This window comes from Eretmochelys imbricata, chromosome 1 (assembly GCF_965152235.1).
Source record: "Eretmochelys imbricata isolate rEreImb1 chromosome 1, rEreImb1.hap1, whole genome shotgun sequence".
In the NCBI taxonomy this organism is placed as follows: domain Eukaryota; kingdom Metazoa; phylum Chordata; order Testudines; family Cheloniidae; genus Eretmochelys; species Eretmochelys imbricata.
In genome coordinates this window covers 29086910-29105804 of record NC_135572.1, presented here as the reverse complement: position 1 = coordinate 29105804, position 18895 = coordinate 29086910, and the positions used below count along the sequence as shown (strand labels likewise).

The 18895-nt window shown below is 43.1% G+C and overlaps 1 protein-coding gene across 1 annotated transcript in view; it reads right to left on the bottom strand.

Moving 5' to 3' along the window:
• The window catches only part of HEPHL1 (hephaestin like 1), a 59281-nt gene extending 53755 nt beyond the window's left edge, over window positions 1–5526 (bottom strand). Inside the window, exon 1 of the mRNA XM_077808277.1 lies at window positions 5357–5526. Within this exon, the coding sequence (XP_077664403.1) occupies window positions 5357–5526 (170 nt within the window). The remainder of the gene's footprint in view (window positions 1–5356) is intronic.
• Between the last annotated feature and the right edge of the window lie 13369 nt (window positions 5527–18895).

Below are 18895 nucleotides of genomic sequence, written 5' to 3'. Positions count from 1 at the left end.
GCAGATGATACAAAATTACTCAAGATAGTTATGTCCGAAGAGCTACAAAGGGATCTCACAAAACTGGGTGACTGGGCAACAAAATGGCAGATGAAATTCCCTATTGATAAATGCAAAGTAATGCACATGGCAAAATATCATCTCAATTATACATACAAAACGATGGGGTCTAAATTAGTTGCTACCACTCAAAGGAGATGTTGGAGTCATTGTGGATAGTTCTCTGAAAACATCCTCTCAATGTGCAGCAGCAGCCAAAAAAAATGAACAAAATGTTAGGAAACATTTGGAAAGGTATAGATAATAAAACAGTAAATATCATAATGTAACTATATAAATCCATAGCACACTCAATACTGCATGTAGTTCTGATTGCCCCATCTCAAAAAAGATACATTAGAAATGGAAAAGGTACAGAAAAGGGCAACAAAAATTATCAAAGGTATGGAACAGCTTCCATATCAGGAGAGATTAAAAAGACTGGGACTGTTCAACTGGGGAAAGGGATGACTAAGAGGGGATAGGATAGAAGTCTACAAAATCACAAATGGCACAGAGAAAGTGAGTAAGGAAGTTTTATTTACCCCTTCACATAACATAAGAACCAGGGGTCACCAATGAAATTAATAGGCAGCAGGTTTAAAAAACAAAAGGAAGTACTTCTTCACACAACATACAGTCAACCTGTGGAACTTGCTGCTAGGGGTGCTGTGAAAGCCAAAACTATAACCGTGTTAAAAAAATATTTAGTTAAGTTCATGGAGGACAGGTCCATCAATGGCTATTAGCCAAGATGGACAGGGATGGAACCCCATGCTCTGCCCTAAGCCTCTGACTGCCAGATGCTGGGACTGGATCATGGGGGATGGATCACTTGATAATTGTCCTGTTCTTTGAAGCAACTGACATTGGCCAGTGTCGGAAGGCAGGATACTGGGCTAGACTGACCTTTGGTCTGGTCCAGTATGGCAGTTCTTATGTTCTCAGAGCTGTGCTGGATGAGAATTCAGGCCAGCTTTGAAGACCAGCTGGCTTCAAAAGGAACATTCCTTAATTTCTGTGCACTAGCTCCTTTAAAGAGAACCATCTTAGGTTGCCTCCTCTATGTCTTAGATTCCCCATCAATAAAATTGGGGTAATACTTACCTACCTACATCAGAGGGATTTTGTGAGGATTGCCACAGTGTGCCCTTGTTGCCAAGAAGGCCAATGGCATTTTGGGATGTATATTTAGGGGTATTGCCAGCAGATCGAGGGATGTGATCGTTCCCCTCTATTCGACATTGGTGAGGCCTCATCTGGAGTACTGTGTCCAGTTTTGAGCCCCACACTACAAGAAGGATGTGGAAAAATTGGAAAGAGTCCAGCGGAGGGCAACAAAAATGATTAGGGGACTGGAACACATGACTTATGAGGAGAGGCTAAGGGAACTGGGATTGTTTAGTCTGCGGAAGAGAAGAATGAGGGGGGATTTGATAGCTGCTTTCAACTACCTGAAAGAGGGTTCCAAAGAGGATGGATCTAGACTGTTCTCAGTGGTAGCAGATGACAGAACAAGGAGTAATGGTCTCAAGTTGCAGTGGGGGAGGTTTAGGTTGGATATTAGGAAAAACTTTTTCACTAGGAGGGTGGTGAAACACTGGAATGCGTTACCTAGAGAGATGGTGGAATCTCCTTCCTTAGATATTTTTAAGGTCAGGCTTGACAAAGCCCTGTCTGGGATGATTTAGGTGGGGATTGGTCCTGCTTTGAGCATGGGGTTGGACTAGATGACCTCCTGAGGTCCCTTCCAACCCTGATATTCTAGGATTAATCAGTCATGGTTTGAAAATGAAAATTACTGTGTATTGTAATACTAAGCATTATTATTTGCAGAATGCTGCCTTTTCAAAGAGTATTGCCCTGTTGTCCCGGTCATCTGGAATGGCATGAATCCAAAGATTTTCTAGAACTAGATTATCCTGCATGGCTTAATGCCTTTAGCAATCAATTTCTTATTTAAAAGATTTAACAATTACTTGTAGGAAGTAATGTCCTGTAAAAATTAGACTATAAAAATAAGCAAAGAGTTAATTTAAAATTAATGAAAATTTTCTCTGTCTATGAAATAGGCATGTGAATTAATGTCACTGACTTTAAAGTACATGCAACCAAATTCAGAGAGTGCTGTGTGTGAATGAGCATGCTGGTCCAAACAGCAAACTGTTCAGCTTAGTATTCAAATAGTCCAAAGGGCGGCCCAGAAAAATACCATTACCATCACATTCTGTAGGACAGATACAAACTCTTCCTGGTGTGTGAGAGATTTATAAATATCTGCACCCCATCTGAAGTTAAATTCCTTCCACTGGAGCTCTTCCATCTTAGGAATGAGAGCAGGGAAGCAATCCTCTGCTACCCTGAGCAGGGCAGTGAGAAATTCCAATATGTAACACAACTGTAGTAGCCTTCCCAGTGAAAGATTTGGCCACCCTACTCCTTTCCACATAACAAACTCAGAAACATTCACATGCTGAGAACAAACCACCACCATGCAGTCTAGGTATGCGTAATGACTCTCGATAACTCTAGGCAATAAAACCTGGGACCTCTTGAACTAATTGCACAACCTCCCTGCTTGAGCAAAAATACAGAGCCCTTTCTTGCCTCACTACTGCAGCAAACGCATATTATTTATGAATCAGTCACAGCAGGGGGAAATGTAGCAGACAATCAACAGTGGGTTGCACCTGCAAAGTTCTTGTGAAACTAGTAGAAAACAACCTCATTGTGTTTCTTAAGTTTGGATGCCCATAAGCAGAGTGGGGTGAAATGGCTGCAGTACAGTTCTAAGCACTCAAGATCTGAACATTTTGGTGCTAAATCAAAACTGGTCCTGTTTTCCCAAAATGCTCACAGGAACATGGGACCATTTTCAGTTCTATGAGCCTAGCATTATTATTTTTTCCTCACTAAAATGTCAGTAATTTTCTGAGTGAAAAAGTCCACTTTTCAGTGAAGTTGCTGTTTTGAAAATGTGTAGTTTTATAGTTTTGCTGTCAAACTACTGTTTTACACAATTCTGCAAAATGGAGAGATTTCTGGGAGTGTGAATGAATTTGCACATTTTCTTCACAAGTTTGCACAGCTCCATTTGTTAGTCATTCCTTTTTTTTAAAGCAGAAACAGTGGTTATAGAATGTTATGCCATTTCTTCACTCCTTCTCCGTAACCATCATATCCACGCTAAAACAAAAAGTGAGAAGTCCATTCATTTCACTTGCTAATACTGCATTTTTGGTACTTTTATCGTAATTATCTGCAAAGCTGTGTATGGTTTTCACCTGAAGTTATTTTAAAAAAATACTTCTCTTGTATTGCTTGAGACTTTTCAAACTATCATGAACATATCACTAGGGATGTATGGAACAATCCTGCATTGGCTTGGCGTTGCCTAGATAGCCATATAGGTCTTTCCCATTTCTAACTTCTAGGACAATACAAAGTTCTGAACTTTATCACGATCTGCTAGTGAGGACTCCTACACCTGGGCAGAATCCTATTTTCTCCCAAACCCTACCCCCATCCCTGTGCATAGTCCCATACCTGCTCTCTACAGTAGGTGGAAGGTCCCTTAATTTTCTTAATAAAACTGAAACTTTAAAACATCCCCATGTGGACCTCAATGAACACACAATGTTCAGAAGTATAGCTGTTATGCCAGTTCCCAGGGCTACAGGGATACCTGCTCCTCTAGAGGTCTTCCATGGAGTGTAACGGATGGAGAATCAAGCTTAGCTGTGTATGTAAGAAGAACATACACATCACAATACTGTGGTCACAGCTCGGAAAGGTACTTAGGCACATGTCTAAATTTAAGTACATGCATGTCAGCGGAAATACTCACGTGCTTAAATTTAAGCACTGACTTCTGTGGCTCCCTGAACTGAGGCCTATATGTGCAGTATACAGTATGTTTGTATGGACCATCTTCTTCTCATCCCACTCGTACATGTGTATTTGAATCTTGAATAAGTCTTTCCCATCTCTAACTTCTGTGGTTCCACATAGAATCATAAAAATGTAGGTTTAGAAGGGACCTTGAGAAGTCATCAAGTCCAGCCTCCTGCACTCAGCCAGCACCAAATAAACCTAGACCACCCCTGACAGGTGTTTGTCCAGTCTTTTCTTAAAAACCTCCAGTAATGGGGATTTCACAACCTCCTTTGGAAGCCTATTCCAGAATTTATCTACCCATATAGTTAGAAAGATTTTCCTAATATCTAACCTAAATCTCCCTTGCTGCAGATTATGCCTATTACTTCTTGTCCTACTTTCAGTGGACATGGAGAATTCATCACAGTCCCCTTTATAACAGCCCATAAAATATCTGAACACTCTTATCAGGTCTCCTCAATTTTTTTTTCTCAAGAGTAAACATGCCCAGTTTGTTAACCCTTCCTCATAGGTCAGGTTTCCTAAACTTTTTATTCCTCTCCTTTGGAATCTCTCCAATTTGTCCACATCTTTCCTAAAGTGTGACGCCCAGAACTGGACACAGTAGTACAGATCAGCCCTCACCAGTACCAAGCAGAGCAAGACAAATACCTTCTGTGTCTTTCTTATCGTATCCCTGTTAATACACTCCAGAATATTAGCCTTCTGGGCAACCGCATCACATTCTAGACTCGTATTCAGTTAGTGATCCACAATAACCCCCAGATCCTTTTCAGCAGCAGTATTACCACCTAGCCAGTTATTTCTCATTTTGTGGTTGTGCATCTGCTTTTTCCTTCCTAAGTGAAGTACTTTGCACTTGTTCTTATTGATTTCAAACCAGTTTTTCCAATTTGTCAAATTTCACCAGTTTACAAGAGATTCTCTTCAGTTTTCATTGTGGAAAAGCTGTGCTTAGTGGTGACAGAACTGTGATGTCACCTTGGGCCAGCACTCACAGAAATACCTGATTTCCCACATGAATCCTGGTAAAGCAAAGCTGCAATTAAAAAAAAAACAAAACAAAAACTTTTAATCCTTTGAGAACTAACACCTGAAATTCACCCTTCAATAAGTGTCACAGCAAGTATCCAGTCCTTGCACCCCACCCCTATTTTATCAGTACTAAGGAAGAGAAGCCATTTTAAACAGCAGAGGCCTGATCCAACTCCCATTCAATTCAGTGGGAGTCCCTCTACTGACTTGAATAGAGGTCATATCCAGCCTTAAATGTATATTGCAGCCATACTAGCAAAACTTTTTTTTAAACTAAAGTCCAGTGACGGCACAAACTTAAGACATTAAGACAATATGGGTGACCTAAGGATTTTTCTCTCGAGACATCATGAGATCTGATTTACCAGAAACCTGAGGGACTTACTCATCTTCTGTGAGGCTTTGTCCTGTAATCAGATTCTTCCCAGTTGGTGCATAGTCCCAGTTCTCCTCCACAATCCCAACATAATAGGTTCTGGTAGTTGCTTCTAACACCACAAACAGCCAAAGGAATTTAAGAGCCAGAATGCAGCCACCATACAACACAGAAGGCATTTGTAGGTGTAATTGCTACTCAGGCAGCAGAGATGGCTCACCCCTCCCTCCCTTTAGCTCTCAACAAGTTACAAATAAGGAATGGACAAAGCAAAGCTCCTCCTATTCAGCAATTTGGGGCTGGGATAGGCAAGAAAGCTTGTGCAAGCAAAACAGGCCTATTGAGGGGTTGCTATGGTGACAGGACTTTTGCCAGCCCTTCAATGAATGTGTAACTGGCTTATTTTTGTTTGCCTTTCAGACTACAACAAATTAGTGTTTTGGGAAGTTTGGATGCTTGTAAGTCCTTCCTCCTCTTTTACCAGAAAGTGTGGTTTGTAATGTTAGGCCAGGATTTTTTGGTCCTCATCACATCCACATATTTTTTTAATATTTGCTTTTCATCATTTCTTTATACCTTAAAAGCTAGACTCTTAGACTTTGCTTAGTAACTTTAAGTCACTGGAAACTAGGGTGACCAGGTAGCAAGTGTGAAAAATCAGGACAGAGGCTGAGGGGGTAATAGGTGCCTATATAAAAGACAAAGCCCCGAATATCAGGACTGTCCCTGTAAAATCAGGACATCTGGTCACCCTACTAGCCACTGCACAGTTGAGAACAATCAGCACTTTCTAAAAATCAGGCCCCTTAAAATTCTTTCAATTTGGACACCTAAAAAATGGAGGCATCCGGCATAGGGTTGCCAACGTTCTAATCATGGAAAACCAAACGCCCTTCCCCTGCCCCGCCCCTTCCCCGAGATCCCACCCCCACTCATTCCATCCCCCCTCTCTCCATCACTCACTCTCATAGAATCATAGAATATCAGGGTTGGAAGGGACCCCTGAAGGTCATCTAGTCCAACCCCCTGCTCGAAGCAGGACCAATTCCCAGTTAAATCATCCCAGCCAGGGCTTTGTCAAGCCTGACCTTAAAAACTTCCAAGGAAGGAGATTCCACCACCTCCCTAGGCACCTCCCTCTCCCCCACCCTCGCTCACTTTCACCGGGCTGGGGTAGGGGGTTGGGGTGTAGGAGGGGGTACAGGCTCTGGGTTGAGGCCAGAAATGAGGGGCTCAGGGTGCGGGAGGTGGCTCTGGACTCTGGCACAGAGTTGGGGTGTAGGAGGGGGTGCGGGCTCCGGGAGGGAGTTTGGGTGCAGGAAGGGGCTCAGGGCTGGGGCATGGTGTTGGAAGTTGGAGCGCAGGTGCTGGGCAGTGCTTACCTCAGGCAGCTCCCAGAAGCAGCTGGCAGGTGCCTCCAGCTCCTTGGGGGGACGGACGGCCACAGGGACTCCACACGCTGCCTCCACCCTGAGCTCCAGCTCCACAGCTCCCATTGGCCAGTGGAGCCAGCGCTCGGGATGGGGGCAGCACGCAGAGCCCCTGTTGCCCTCCCTCTGCCTAGGAGCTGGAGGGATGCTTCCAGGAGCTGTGCTGGGAGCCTGCCAGTCCCACTGTGCCAGCAGTGCCACCAACCGGACTTTTAACGGCCCAGTCAGCAGTGCTGAGCGGAAGCGCCAGGGTCCCTTTTCAACCAGATGCTCTGATAGAAAACCGGACACCTGGCAACCCTAATCTAATATCATTAGTCACTTTTGAACATCCAGGCCTAATTGTCTAGAAAAGAAGACTACACACAATTATATATGCAAAGTATATTTGGAATACAAATATAAACAATGTTAAAAGGACATTAAGATTGCAATGACAAGCACTCAAATTAGGAAATGTCAGAATTAAGATTGGTTGTTCTCCTTTAATTTAGCCCTTTTTGCATATTCATTTTGATACAATCTTTAATTACATGATCACCTATTTTCCATAGATGGCTTATTCTGTGTGCAGGATGGATGATGTTCATTTAATGCACAGCTGTTGAATATTTAGTTTTTCCCCCCATTATTCAGTGTTTGGTCCCATGCCTTATTTACTGCACACTATTCAAACTCCTCCCTGAAAACAGAATTATTAATTTCCTCCTGGGATTTTCTGTAGTGCTCAACACCATGGTACCGGAATGGTTTACTAACATTAATGAATTTATATTTACAACACACCTGTGAGATGAGGGTGGTCTTATTATCCCCATTAGACAGATGGGGAACTGAAGCACAGAAAGTGATTTTGGGTGCTGCATCTGAGATTCCCAGGACCTGATTTTTCAAAGGAGTTAACATTAAATAGTATTTCATATGTTCAAAGTGCAACTTTCATTGCAGACATGAGTACTCAGCACTTCTACAAATCAGTCCTCAGGGTCTCAAGTTGGGCAACCAGAAAATAAGGAGCACACGAGTGACCACCTGGTAACAGTTTGTTTTGCCCAGTATCACATCTAGGACTCTGGGGCAAAGACAGGGACAGAATCCAATTCCCCAGGTCAGCATTCAACTGCCTTAATCATGAAATCATAGGTGCAGTGTTTCTAATCTGTCGGGGGGTGCTCCCCCTGGCTCTGCCGAGGCCCTGCCCCCACTCTACCCATTCCCCCAATGCCTCACCCAACCTCTTTCCTGCCCCGTTCTGCTCCCTCCCCCAAGTGCACTGTGCCCTCACTTCTCTCCCTTCCCCTGCAGTGCCTCCAGATGCCACGAAAACTCTGATCCACAGCAGGAGGTAGGCGCTGGGAGGAAAAGGGATGCACTGATTGGTGGGACCTGCCAGCAGGCAGGAGGCACTGTGGGGAGGGAGAGGTGTTGATGGGGGGCTGCTGGTGCATTTTTTCCCCCGTGGGTGCTCCAGCCCCTGAGCACCCACAGGGCGACCTATTCATGAAATCATCCTTTTTCTCCTACCAATCACCTTCCTCAGTCACGACACACCTTCCAGCTTCTGCAACAAATTAAACATGAGTCCTACAGACAACAGTATCCTTCACTGCACAACCCTGAGTCATACGTAGAGCAGGTATCCTGTACTGAATGAGGCAGGGTCCTGTCGAAAGTATGGTATGGGAGCACGTAATTATGGTTGCCAACATTGTATGTCAAAAACAAGGGCTGTTTTCATAAACCCCAGCCTCAACCCTCCTCCCGATAGGAGGATAATAAATGAATGAATGAATAATAATACAATAATAAATAATAATAATAAGCAGTACTCATGTATTCACCAGGGGTATTTCTTTCTGCTTTTTGCAGCACTCAGCAACTTACAATCTGGATGAAGAAATAACGGACATCCCTTCTAATAAGGGACTGTTGGCAACCCTAGGGCTCTCCCGCAAAGATGCACCCATGAGTACTAGCCCCCTGCTGTTGAAATACTGGATAAAAGGTGTCCTGTGCTGATTTACTACAAGACAGGCAATTTTCTATTTAAATAAGGGATGTCCCTTGTAATATGAGACTTTTGCCAACCCTACATGTAATTAAAGTCTGTATCACAATGCATAAATGCAAAGGGGCCAAAGTGAGATTGCACAAGCAGCTTGAATTCTTAAGTTTCCTTATTTCTGAGTGCTAGACTTTGCAGTCTTAATAGTGTTCTTTTAATGCGTTTGTGTATGTATATAATTTCCTTGGTTTTCAAACAAGCAAACTGAAAAACCAGAAATGCCCTCATATGTTATCATATTGACAACAAAATGTTTCATCAGCGGGTTGGAACATTTTAGATCCTCCTCACAGATCTTTACCACTTGAGCTAAAGACGTAACTGATAGTAGTAAGTTGTCATCCTCTATATGGACCAGCACGGAACCATGCATTGAGACGGGGGTTTCACAGAGATTTCCTGATAGCAGAAGAATGGTGCGATTCAGGAATCTTGAATTCCATTCTATACTTGGGGGAGAGAAGGGGGTGAAGTGTTCTCTAGGGGTCACAGACCCTTCTGCCTATTCGCCCCAAATGTGACCTCTTCTGCCCCATCCCCTCCAACCTGTCCCTGTCCCAGTCCTGTCCATTCCCCACCCCCGGCTCCTCTGAGTCTCATTCTCTTCACCTAGCCAGTCCCACTCTCCAATCCTCATACTTCATCCCAGTCCCAATTCACTTGCCCAGCCATCCTCAGATTTGTGTCTCCTCCACCACATTGCCTTAAAAATTCATGCTGAGGCAGACACGTGGCATGCAGAACTTCAGTTCAGTTAAAAATAGGCAAAATGATAAGCACATGAAAACAGGGTCTATAATGGGAAGTTTTGGGTGACCTTAGTAACTGGTGCTACCAGACTCACCTATAAGATATTGCCCCCAGTCCTGCCCTGATTTACAACATGTACAACCCCAATGACTGGGCAGAAGTTGGCCCTTTATAGTCTACTTACCCCTTTGTAAGTATGATACATATGTGACCCTTCAGTTAACATTGGTTTTTATGTACACTAAATTACAGCTGTTTACCTCTGCACATACTCAGTGAGCTGTGGCCATTGCAGTACCATTGGAGCTGCCATCTGGGTGGCCCATGATCCCAGACCTACCTGCAACCCTTGTGCATGGTATAGTCTATATAGATCAGTGGTTCTCAAACTTGTTTGATCATGCCCCCTTCTTTGTGTCTGTAGTAGTTTGCGCCTCTCCCCCTGCACCCGCCACACAAGTACACACACCAATTAAAAATAATCAACATGCAACTCTCACTAAATATTAAAAACAGCAAAGCATTGATTCAAACAGAGCCATTCAAGTATATAGTAAGGTAGGTAATTTTAAGCGAGATACTGCTTACTGGCATCACACTGCTACTAGAGTGATGGGTGCGCCTGTTTTCTGGAGCAGAGCAATCTCATGAATTGCATGAATGAAGCAACAATCCATTGCAATAAATGTGCACAACGCATCATAGCAAACAGATTAACGTTCAGATGGCAACGACTTTGTATAAGGCTAGGCAAGCTTAACAGAAATCTGTCAGAATGCACAGTGCCATCTGAGGACCTGATATGTCTGGAGGAATCAGCTTTGCTAGTTATTCACGGCTGCAGGTAACATGTGCACAGTATTTGTGACAGGTTCTGCCCAGGGTGCCTTCTGGAACTGGGGTGCCACTGAGCCCTCTGACCCACCAGCCTGGGCTCCCTCTCACTGTGCTGCTGTGACAAGCTGCAGACCTGCTCCCAGTCCTACACTTCCACCAGCATTCACACAGGTAGGGACACACCCAGCTGCAGTTCCATGCAGGCTCTCTGACCAGCCACTGCATGAAGCAACAGTAGAAAGGCTACAGCCAAGGTAACTCTCAGCTCCCCAGGCATGCACCCCCTCTGGAGCATAAAGCCAAAATTATACCTTCTTGCACTGCACAGGGATTTGTGGAAAAACACTGACATCCCAAGATGGAGTCCAGAGTCATGTGGCCTGGTCACAGGCCCCTGCATACCTTGCTGAGTCATAGCAGCCATTACTTACAGGCTGTCTGGAATGTTCACAGGAAGGTGAATTTCTTCCAGGGTTCATGGTCTTTGCTTATGGGCCATCAGCACTGTCTGGCTTCTTCATTGTTGTACCTGAAAGACTGACAGTGGGCGTTTTCCAGAGTAAGCCCATTTGAAATACAGATCCCGAGTCAATATTCATAACTTCAGATACAAAAATGACACATGCATACAAATAGGATAATCATATCCAGTAAATTGTAACTTTTTCATTGACACCTCACATGACTTATCTTGTACAAAATGCATCATAATATTACGATAGGAAGTAAATGAGGTGCAGTGTCACAATATTCTTTCTAAAACTTCACACCCTCCCAGATTACATTCCTTGCCCACAGGTAGATTACGATTTATTGGGGCCCTAGGCACAAAGAACGTTGTGGGGGGTGGAGACACACACCATGGGGCTCTGTCCACTGCTCTTCCCCTTCCCCCCACGGCCCTGCCTCCTAGCCTGGCCAGAAGTCAGGCCATGGGTAAGAACTGGCCAGGGAGTGTGGACTGCTGTGGGGAGCTCTGGACCCTCCACCTGTCCTAGACGGCATGCCCTGGGGGCAGGGACATGGGCTGCTCTCGGGTATCCTGGCTCCTTGCCCAGGGCAGGTGGAGGGTCTGGGGCTCTCCACAGCTGCCTGGGCAGCTATTACTACAGTCTAGGGTGACCCTCCATCCTCTTTTGGCCAGGACAGTCCCCTTTTTAAGCCCTGCCCCAGACTTCCCAAACTTTTTGGCAAAACTGGGCATTTGTCCAAAAAGGGACTCGGGGGAGGGGCAGTGTCATTGAGGGGAGGGACGAAAGAGGGGGAAGGGGGGCCCCTAGAACTGAAGGTCTGTTTACAAATACAGGGAGCAAAGGAGCAATGTGTATGTATTTTAAAAAGAGGGGAAATTTTGGCTGTCTAAAAGACCCATTCAAATGGGGAAGGAATGAATCAAAGAGAGTAAGATGGGAGCAGAGAAAAGCCTAGATAGTTTATATATAATGTATTGGGCTGGCTGGAAAAGTGTTTTTTTTTTAAAAAAAAGTCAGCTATGGGGGAAACCAACTATTTATTGAAGACAACAAAGGAACCATGTACAGTTGCTGCACTTTATTGTACTGCCTTTATTGTTTTAAATGAGTTAGAACTGCCTATCTTATTGCAACTGGTTTAAGAAAGAAAAACATGTAATGACTTAAAATTCTTCAATTATTCCTGTGTAACTTAGATATGAAATGTAAATTTTCCTTTTTAAGTGGTCTGAGAAGCTGATGTAGTCAGAGCGTCTGAGCACAGGCTGTGGAGCCAGAAAAATGAGTTCTCTTCCTCGCTAGACAATCTTTGCTTATTGCATAACTTTACATTGTGTGAGTTTCCACATCATAAAATGATTTTTACTTACTTACCTCCCAGCAGGGAGTGAGGATTAATTATTTAGCTTTTATACAGCAGCTTGAAGTTTTAAAACACTAAATATAAACTACATATTTATGGGGAAAATACTAGATCGTAAGCTGCTCAGGGCAGGAGCCTTGTCTCTTTACAGGTCAAAGAAAGAAACACTAATATAAAATAGGCAGCATAGAAATAAATTATGAATAAAAATAAAATGGTTCAATGCACTTAAAGCTGTCCTCTTGCCAATACATTGTTTGGATTTGAATTAATAACCCTGCTGATACTTGTGACACTAGTTCTGGAGCCTGTAGTTTCAGGTGAGTGAGTGTGGACAGCTGCAGCTGTCCGTACACATAATACAGCATTATGCCAGAGAACTCTGTCTAAGTGCCAGACATTGTAATAGCCGAGTCATGAGGTTTTTTATGAAAACAGTATTGTCTATTGGTGAGTGTTGGAGATGGGCAGTCAGGACTCTTGAGTTCTCTGATTAGCAGTGATACTTGATTCACTCTGTGCTTGAGTGTAGGCAATGCACTTAACCTGTGTGTTTCACTATACTCATGTGTAAAGTCGGGGGGGGAAGGAGAGGGGCTGGAGGGGGCAGTTCCATGGGGGAAGGAGAGGGACTTGGGGCTGGGGGGGGGACAGCTCCGCACAGGAGGGAAGGGGGAAGGAGAGAGGCTTGGTGGTGGCAGCTCTGCACATGATGGAGGGGGGAATATGCTTACCTTACAGCTTCTGCATCTGGCCTGGCCAGGGGGAAAGGAGGAGCATGACCCCTGGGGGAGGGAAAGAAGGTGCCAGAGAAGGTGGAGCCAGAGTTCTGGCTTGTGGGCCCCCCCCCCAATTGGCTGGGGCTCCTGGGCGTGGGCCCTGTGGGCCAATGCAGTAATCCACCACTGTCTGTGCCCATCCAGGGCAGCCCGCCTCCCACTTTGAGAATGTCTGATCTAGATCCATAGATGGCCCCCATCACTGTGATATCTGAGTGCCTCACAAACATTAATAGAGTTATCCTCACAAGAGAACTTTGAGATAGGACAGTATTATCTCCATTTAACAGATAAGGGAACTGAGGCACAGAGAGATTATTATTCATTAAGTGACATGAGGAAATCTAGGTCAGAGTCAGGAAGCGAACACAGGCCTCCTGAATCCTGGTGTCCAACTCATCAGCCCAGCTGGCTCTTGCTGAACTTATAAATGGTCAGCTTGGTGAATGCCTGGAAGAGGTCAATGAGGAAGTCTCTGGAGCTATAGGGTGGGATTTTCAGAAGTATTTAGGGCCAGATTTTTAAAGGTATTTACACAGCTAAAGATGCAAATAGGCATCTACTGGAATTTTCAAGAGTGCCCAGGCATTTAACTACAATTGATTTCAATCCCATTAGGTGCCTATCTTCATCTTCAAGCACCTAAATACCTTTAAAAGTCTGGCCTCAGGAGCACAAGCCCCACTGACTTTCAGTGGGGTCTTAGGCTTGTGTTCCTTAGGCTTGTCTACACTGGCATTTTACAGTGCTGCAACTTTCTCACTCTGGGGTGTGAAAAAACACACCCCTGAGCACAGCAAGTTTCAGGCTCTTTTGAAAATCTCACCCATGATGCTTAGCCTGTTTGACCTCAGTCTGCTATAGGTAACAATCCTGCAGTGGCAAGGGGGTGGATTAGATTACCTAAAAGGCCTTTTCCATCTCTAATGTCTGTGCTTCTCGGAATCACCAATACAGCAATTGAAAAAAAAAAGAAAAAGAAAAAACCAAGTAAACCACACACCAACCCAGTTTCATAGTACTTGAATGAGGCTGGCCTCATCTGATCCAGAGACAATGTAGACTGCTTTTACTGAAGTATCTTTATGCATTTCTTTATGTTAAATATTCCTATTTATAATGCATATATCTGTATCTTTAACATAATCTCTAAAGCCCAGGAGGCATAGTTAAGCCCCAGGAGAGTGAAAACTAAAACCACAGTTGATAAGACAAAAGACAAGTATAGTCCAAAGGATGAGCTATGCTCTTATTTTCAAGATCAGACAATTCTCCCTCTTATTTTCCCCCCAACCGCTTTTGAGTCAGACCTGCTGATATGGTTTAATGTTTAGCTATCAGCCTTGCTGTCCCCTGATACAAACTAAGTTCACTATCACAATCAGTTAACTGTGAAAAGAAATTTGGAGAATCTATTTATTACTGCTATCATAAAGGCTGTGCAAACAGGAGACTGGATCCTGAGAGCTGAGGTGAACCCACAAGTCTCATTCCTATCCTAAAAGTCTTGCTCTGTTCTCACCGCTTCTACTTCAAAGACTTTGTCTGGCTTCCTAACATCTCACTTCATTCTACTCCAGCCCATTTAAAATGCTGGTGTTAATAATCACCTTCCTCTTCCATTGCTTAAAGCTCATCACTCAGCTATTCAAATAATCCCAAATTATATTACTATGTTTCCAACATTAATCACTAGAAAGAAAAAATGGGGGAATGGAGATGGTAAAGCTGTCAGAAAGTTAACTTAGGGTTGACAGGTTTCAGAGTACCAGCCATGTCCAGTGAAGTGAGCTGTAGCTCACGAAAGCTTATGCTCAAATAAATGTGTTAGTCTAAGGTGCCACAAATACTACTTTTCTTTTAACTTAGGGTTGTTGCTCTTATAAATTTGAATGTGAAGTAAGATAGGCAGACTAGTCCATGATCAAGCAAATTCTGACTCTCATGAGTAGCCCATACTCAGGCAAGTGGTCCCATTGAGCTCAATTGCACTATGTGCCTAAGTCTGAGTTATTCATGTCACTCACAGTTTGCAATATTGGGTCCTTACTATGTAACCTATGAAAACAAGGTCTGTTTGTATTTTAATATGAAAACTTTATATAGAGTATTTCTCTGAGGGTAAAATGCAACCTGTGCACTATGTACATTTCAGTGAAGTCATCAAAATACAGATTAAGTGGAATTAAAGCAGAACATAGGCTGTGTACTGGCATCTGCATAGGCTGAATTTCAACCTGGCAGCTTTACTATTGCCTTTCCTCTTTTTTTAAACTAATGAGTTTTACATTTTTTAAATTTCAATTTTTATTAATGTTTATATATACACAGCTACAGGAGGGAAGGAGAAAGGCTGGGGAGGGGGGCAGCTCTGCACAGGAGGAAGGAGAGGGGCTTGGGGGAGGGCCAACTCTGCGTGGGAGGGAGCAGGAAAGGAGAGGAGCTCAATAAATTCTAGTTTTGCCACTGATTATCGTAAGAGGAAGATTAGGCCCCAGATGTATATTTGCTGCAACAACAACTTAAAATCTGAATAGTAAATCAACTTCCTTGCTCCTTACTGTGATAGTTATTTGCAGAACAGCAATAATGTGTGGATGCGATTAGCACCATATACTGGAAAACACTTTAGCCTGGCTTCAGCATTTACTAGACCTGGCAGCCTTGTATACATTAATGCTTCACTACCTTGTTGCATCATTAAATTGAGGCATGTCTAACATTCGTTAAGGTGCACATCACTATTCAGAACAAGATGAAAGAACAGTTGTTTTGCCCTGACATCTGGGAAATTCTTGGGAACTTCCCCAGGCAGTGAAGCAATGCATTGAAATCATTTTGCCGATCAGAATGTCCACAGACCTTTTAGAAAACAGTCAGAGGAGCCATGCCACAGCTTTTTCCACACATTTCAAATCCAAATCTTGTGCAAGGTTGGGTATTTTCAAGTTTTATTATAGAAAAAAAAACATTTTAAAGTCATGAATGATTATGTCTCAAGCACCAGTTTGGAAATGAGCCTTAAAGGGAATTTCCAAACTCTGGTATGATTACCTGACTACAGGAGCTGCTTTTCTTCAACCACATTTATTTATAGGAAAGCCCCAAGTTTCTGAATTCCCAAAACCAAGACCTTGACTTCCTAAATGTCATTCTCATATATTTCAGTAATTTGCTTTATCCAGTCCACTAAATGACTTGCAAATTTGAGTTGCGATCAGTTTCTTCTCAAAAATATTAGATGTTTTGTTTTTAAAGAGTATTTTTTAAATAGTTCTCTTTTTTCCTTTTGTGTTTCTGAAAAAGAGGGTTCAAGATCAGTGCTCCATTGTAGTAGGTGTAGTATATAAACATGGTAAGGGACAGTTCCCTCCTTGAGAAAGTTACTGTCACGAAGTGTGGGGGAGTCCAAGCCCTGCACCCTTCTTCCTGGGATTCACCATGACTCTCAGCCAGGCAGTAAAACAAAAGGTTTATTGGACAATAGAAACAGTCTAAAACAGAGCTTATGGGTACAACCAGGACCCCTCAGTCAAGTCCTTTTGGGGGGCAGGGAGCTTAGACCCCAGCCTTGGGGTTCCCTGTGTTCAACTACCCAGCCCGAAACTGAAACTCTCCCCAGCCCCTCCTCCTCTGGGCTTTTTCCCTTTCCCCGGGCCAGGAGGTCACCTGATTCCTTTGTTCTCCAACCCTTTAGCTCTCACCTTGTAGGGGGGAAGGGCCAGGCCATCAGTTGCCAGGAAACAGGGTGTTGGCCATTCTGTGTCCAGACTCTTGCACACACCTGCCCTCTAGGGCTCTGCAATGATCATACACCCTTATCCCACCACCTAGATACTTAAGAACTGCATAGGGGAAACTGAGGCACCCCCACAATATTCAGAGAAAACATTAATAACAGTCCCACTTCGTCACAGTTACAATCTAAACAGAAAAGCAGTACTTGTGGCACCTTAGAGACTAACAGATTTATTAGAGCATAAGCTTTTGGTTATGCTCTACTAAATTTGTTAGTCTAAGGTGCCACAAATACTCCTTTTCTTTTTACGGATACAGACTAACATGGCTGCTACTCTGAAATCTAAACAGACAAGACAAAGAGTGGGAGAAAGGAACAATTATGACCCACTTTTTAAAGAAGAGGAACTGAGGAAGAACTAGATTGTGATTTGTCCATGGTCACATAGAAAGCTTGTGGCAGAGTCAGGAATTGAATGATTATGTTCCAAATCCTTAACTGCAAGAGCATCCTTCTGTCTCTGTTTTCCCAGGCACGGACACATACTATCTACCAACTATTACATTAATTAAAAACAACTTTACTCACAATATTTAATTTTAATTATTTTTTGAGGGACAGACATTACCAGCAGTGGGTGAACCTCAATATGTTCAGAGGTCAGATTCTCTTTGTAGAATGGGATGCTTAGGCAAAGCTTATTTGAATTACTCCAAGCTTTTTGACTTTACACAATTCAGATGGAAATCTCATGAAAACAGCCAGTCTCACAAGAATTCCAGCACTTCTACTTTAATCCTGGATAGAAATTTTGTGAAAAAAGCTTTTCTTGCAGTATATGGCTATTTCCAGGTCTAGTCCCTAATTGAACCTGGCAGTGTAAAGGTTACTGGGACCAAAGGGTTAGTGCAAAGGGAGTGTCAAAAGTGTTATATAAGCATATCAGAACTGCAAAAAATAATACTAACCTTTTTCATAAAATGCTTCAAAGCACTTTACAAAAGGAAGGTATCATAACCCCATTTTACAGATGGGGACCTTGAGGGACAGAGAGGTGAAAGGACTTGCCCAACGTCACACAGCAGGTCAGTAGCAGAGCTGAAAATAGAATCCAACTCTCCTGATTCCCAACTGAGACCCCTTATTTACTGGACAATATTGCCCCCTAAAAGCTTTGGTTCAGCTTGTGTTCTAAAATAAGCTAAAGGCTCAGCTGTGTGGAGGGGTAGGTGGGAAGAAGAAAGCTCAATTTTTATCTGAGCCAATCTCCCAGCCCTGCAGGTCTCTTCCTTTCTAGTGCATGACCTACCCAAGTCCAGTAACTACTACAAGGTCCAAGAGAGATGCACCCACTTATGCCAGGGCTGAATTTAGACCCAAGTTTTTAGAATAACTCATCATAGGAGAGAGAACAACTTGGATTTGAGGATTGTAATGGAATCAATAGTCCAACAACAAGAAATAAGGTGTTTAATAGAACGAACTGCATGTTCAAAGGAGAGATTATATTAAATTTCCAAAAGACTGAGTAAGTGAAGTGCATTCAGCCTCAAAAATCTATTTTAAAAAGAACAAAATCAGAGAGTTGTGATCCTAATCACTTGTGGTAACTCATGTATCTATAAACAATAAATAAGGCTGATCCTTGTACAGAATTTCAAGGGACATTATTTATAAGTTTCTTTATGACTTCAAGGGACATTGTTTATGGGCTTCTCTCTGGTGATAATCATATCTCACAAGCATTAAAGAGCTTAACTTTACAACACTACTGTAAGGCAGGGAAGTATTATCCTTATTATACAAATGAGGAAACAGGCATGAGATAGTTAAGTAACTTTCCCAAGATCACACAGGAAGTCTGGGCAGAACCAAGCAGAGAATCCAGATCTTTTGCCTCCCAGTCCAGTGCTGTACAACAAAACCAACATTTCTCTTTCTTGTTGCTTACTTCCTCAGATTAGGGCTATTTGGAGATTAAATTGTTTTCATATGTGACTTTTTAATGAGAGTATTGTTTGAAAGACGCTTTGTTAGCCTGACTAGGCCCCTTTTATACCAACCCATGCCTTTTTGAAGGAGGAAATCTGCGTCATTAGACAGGGTAAAGGC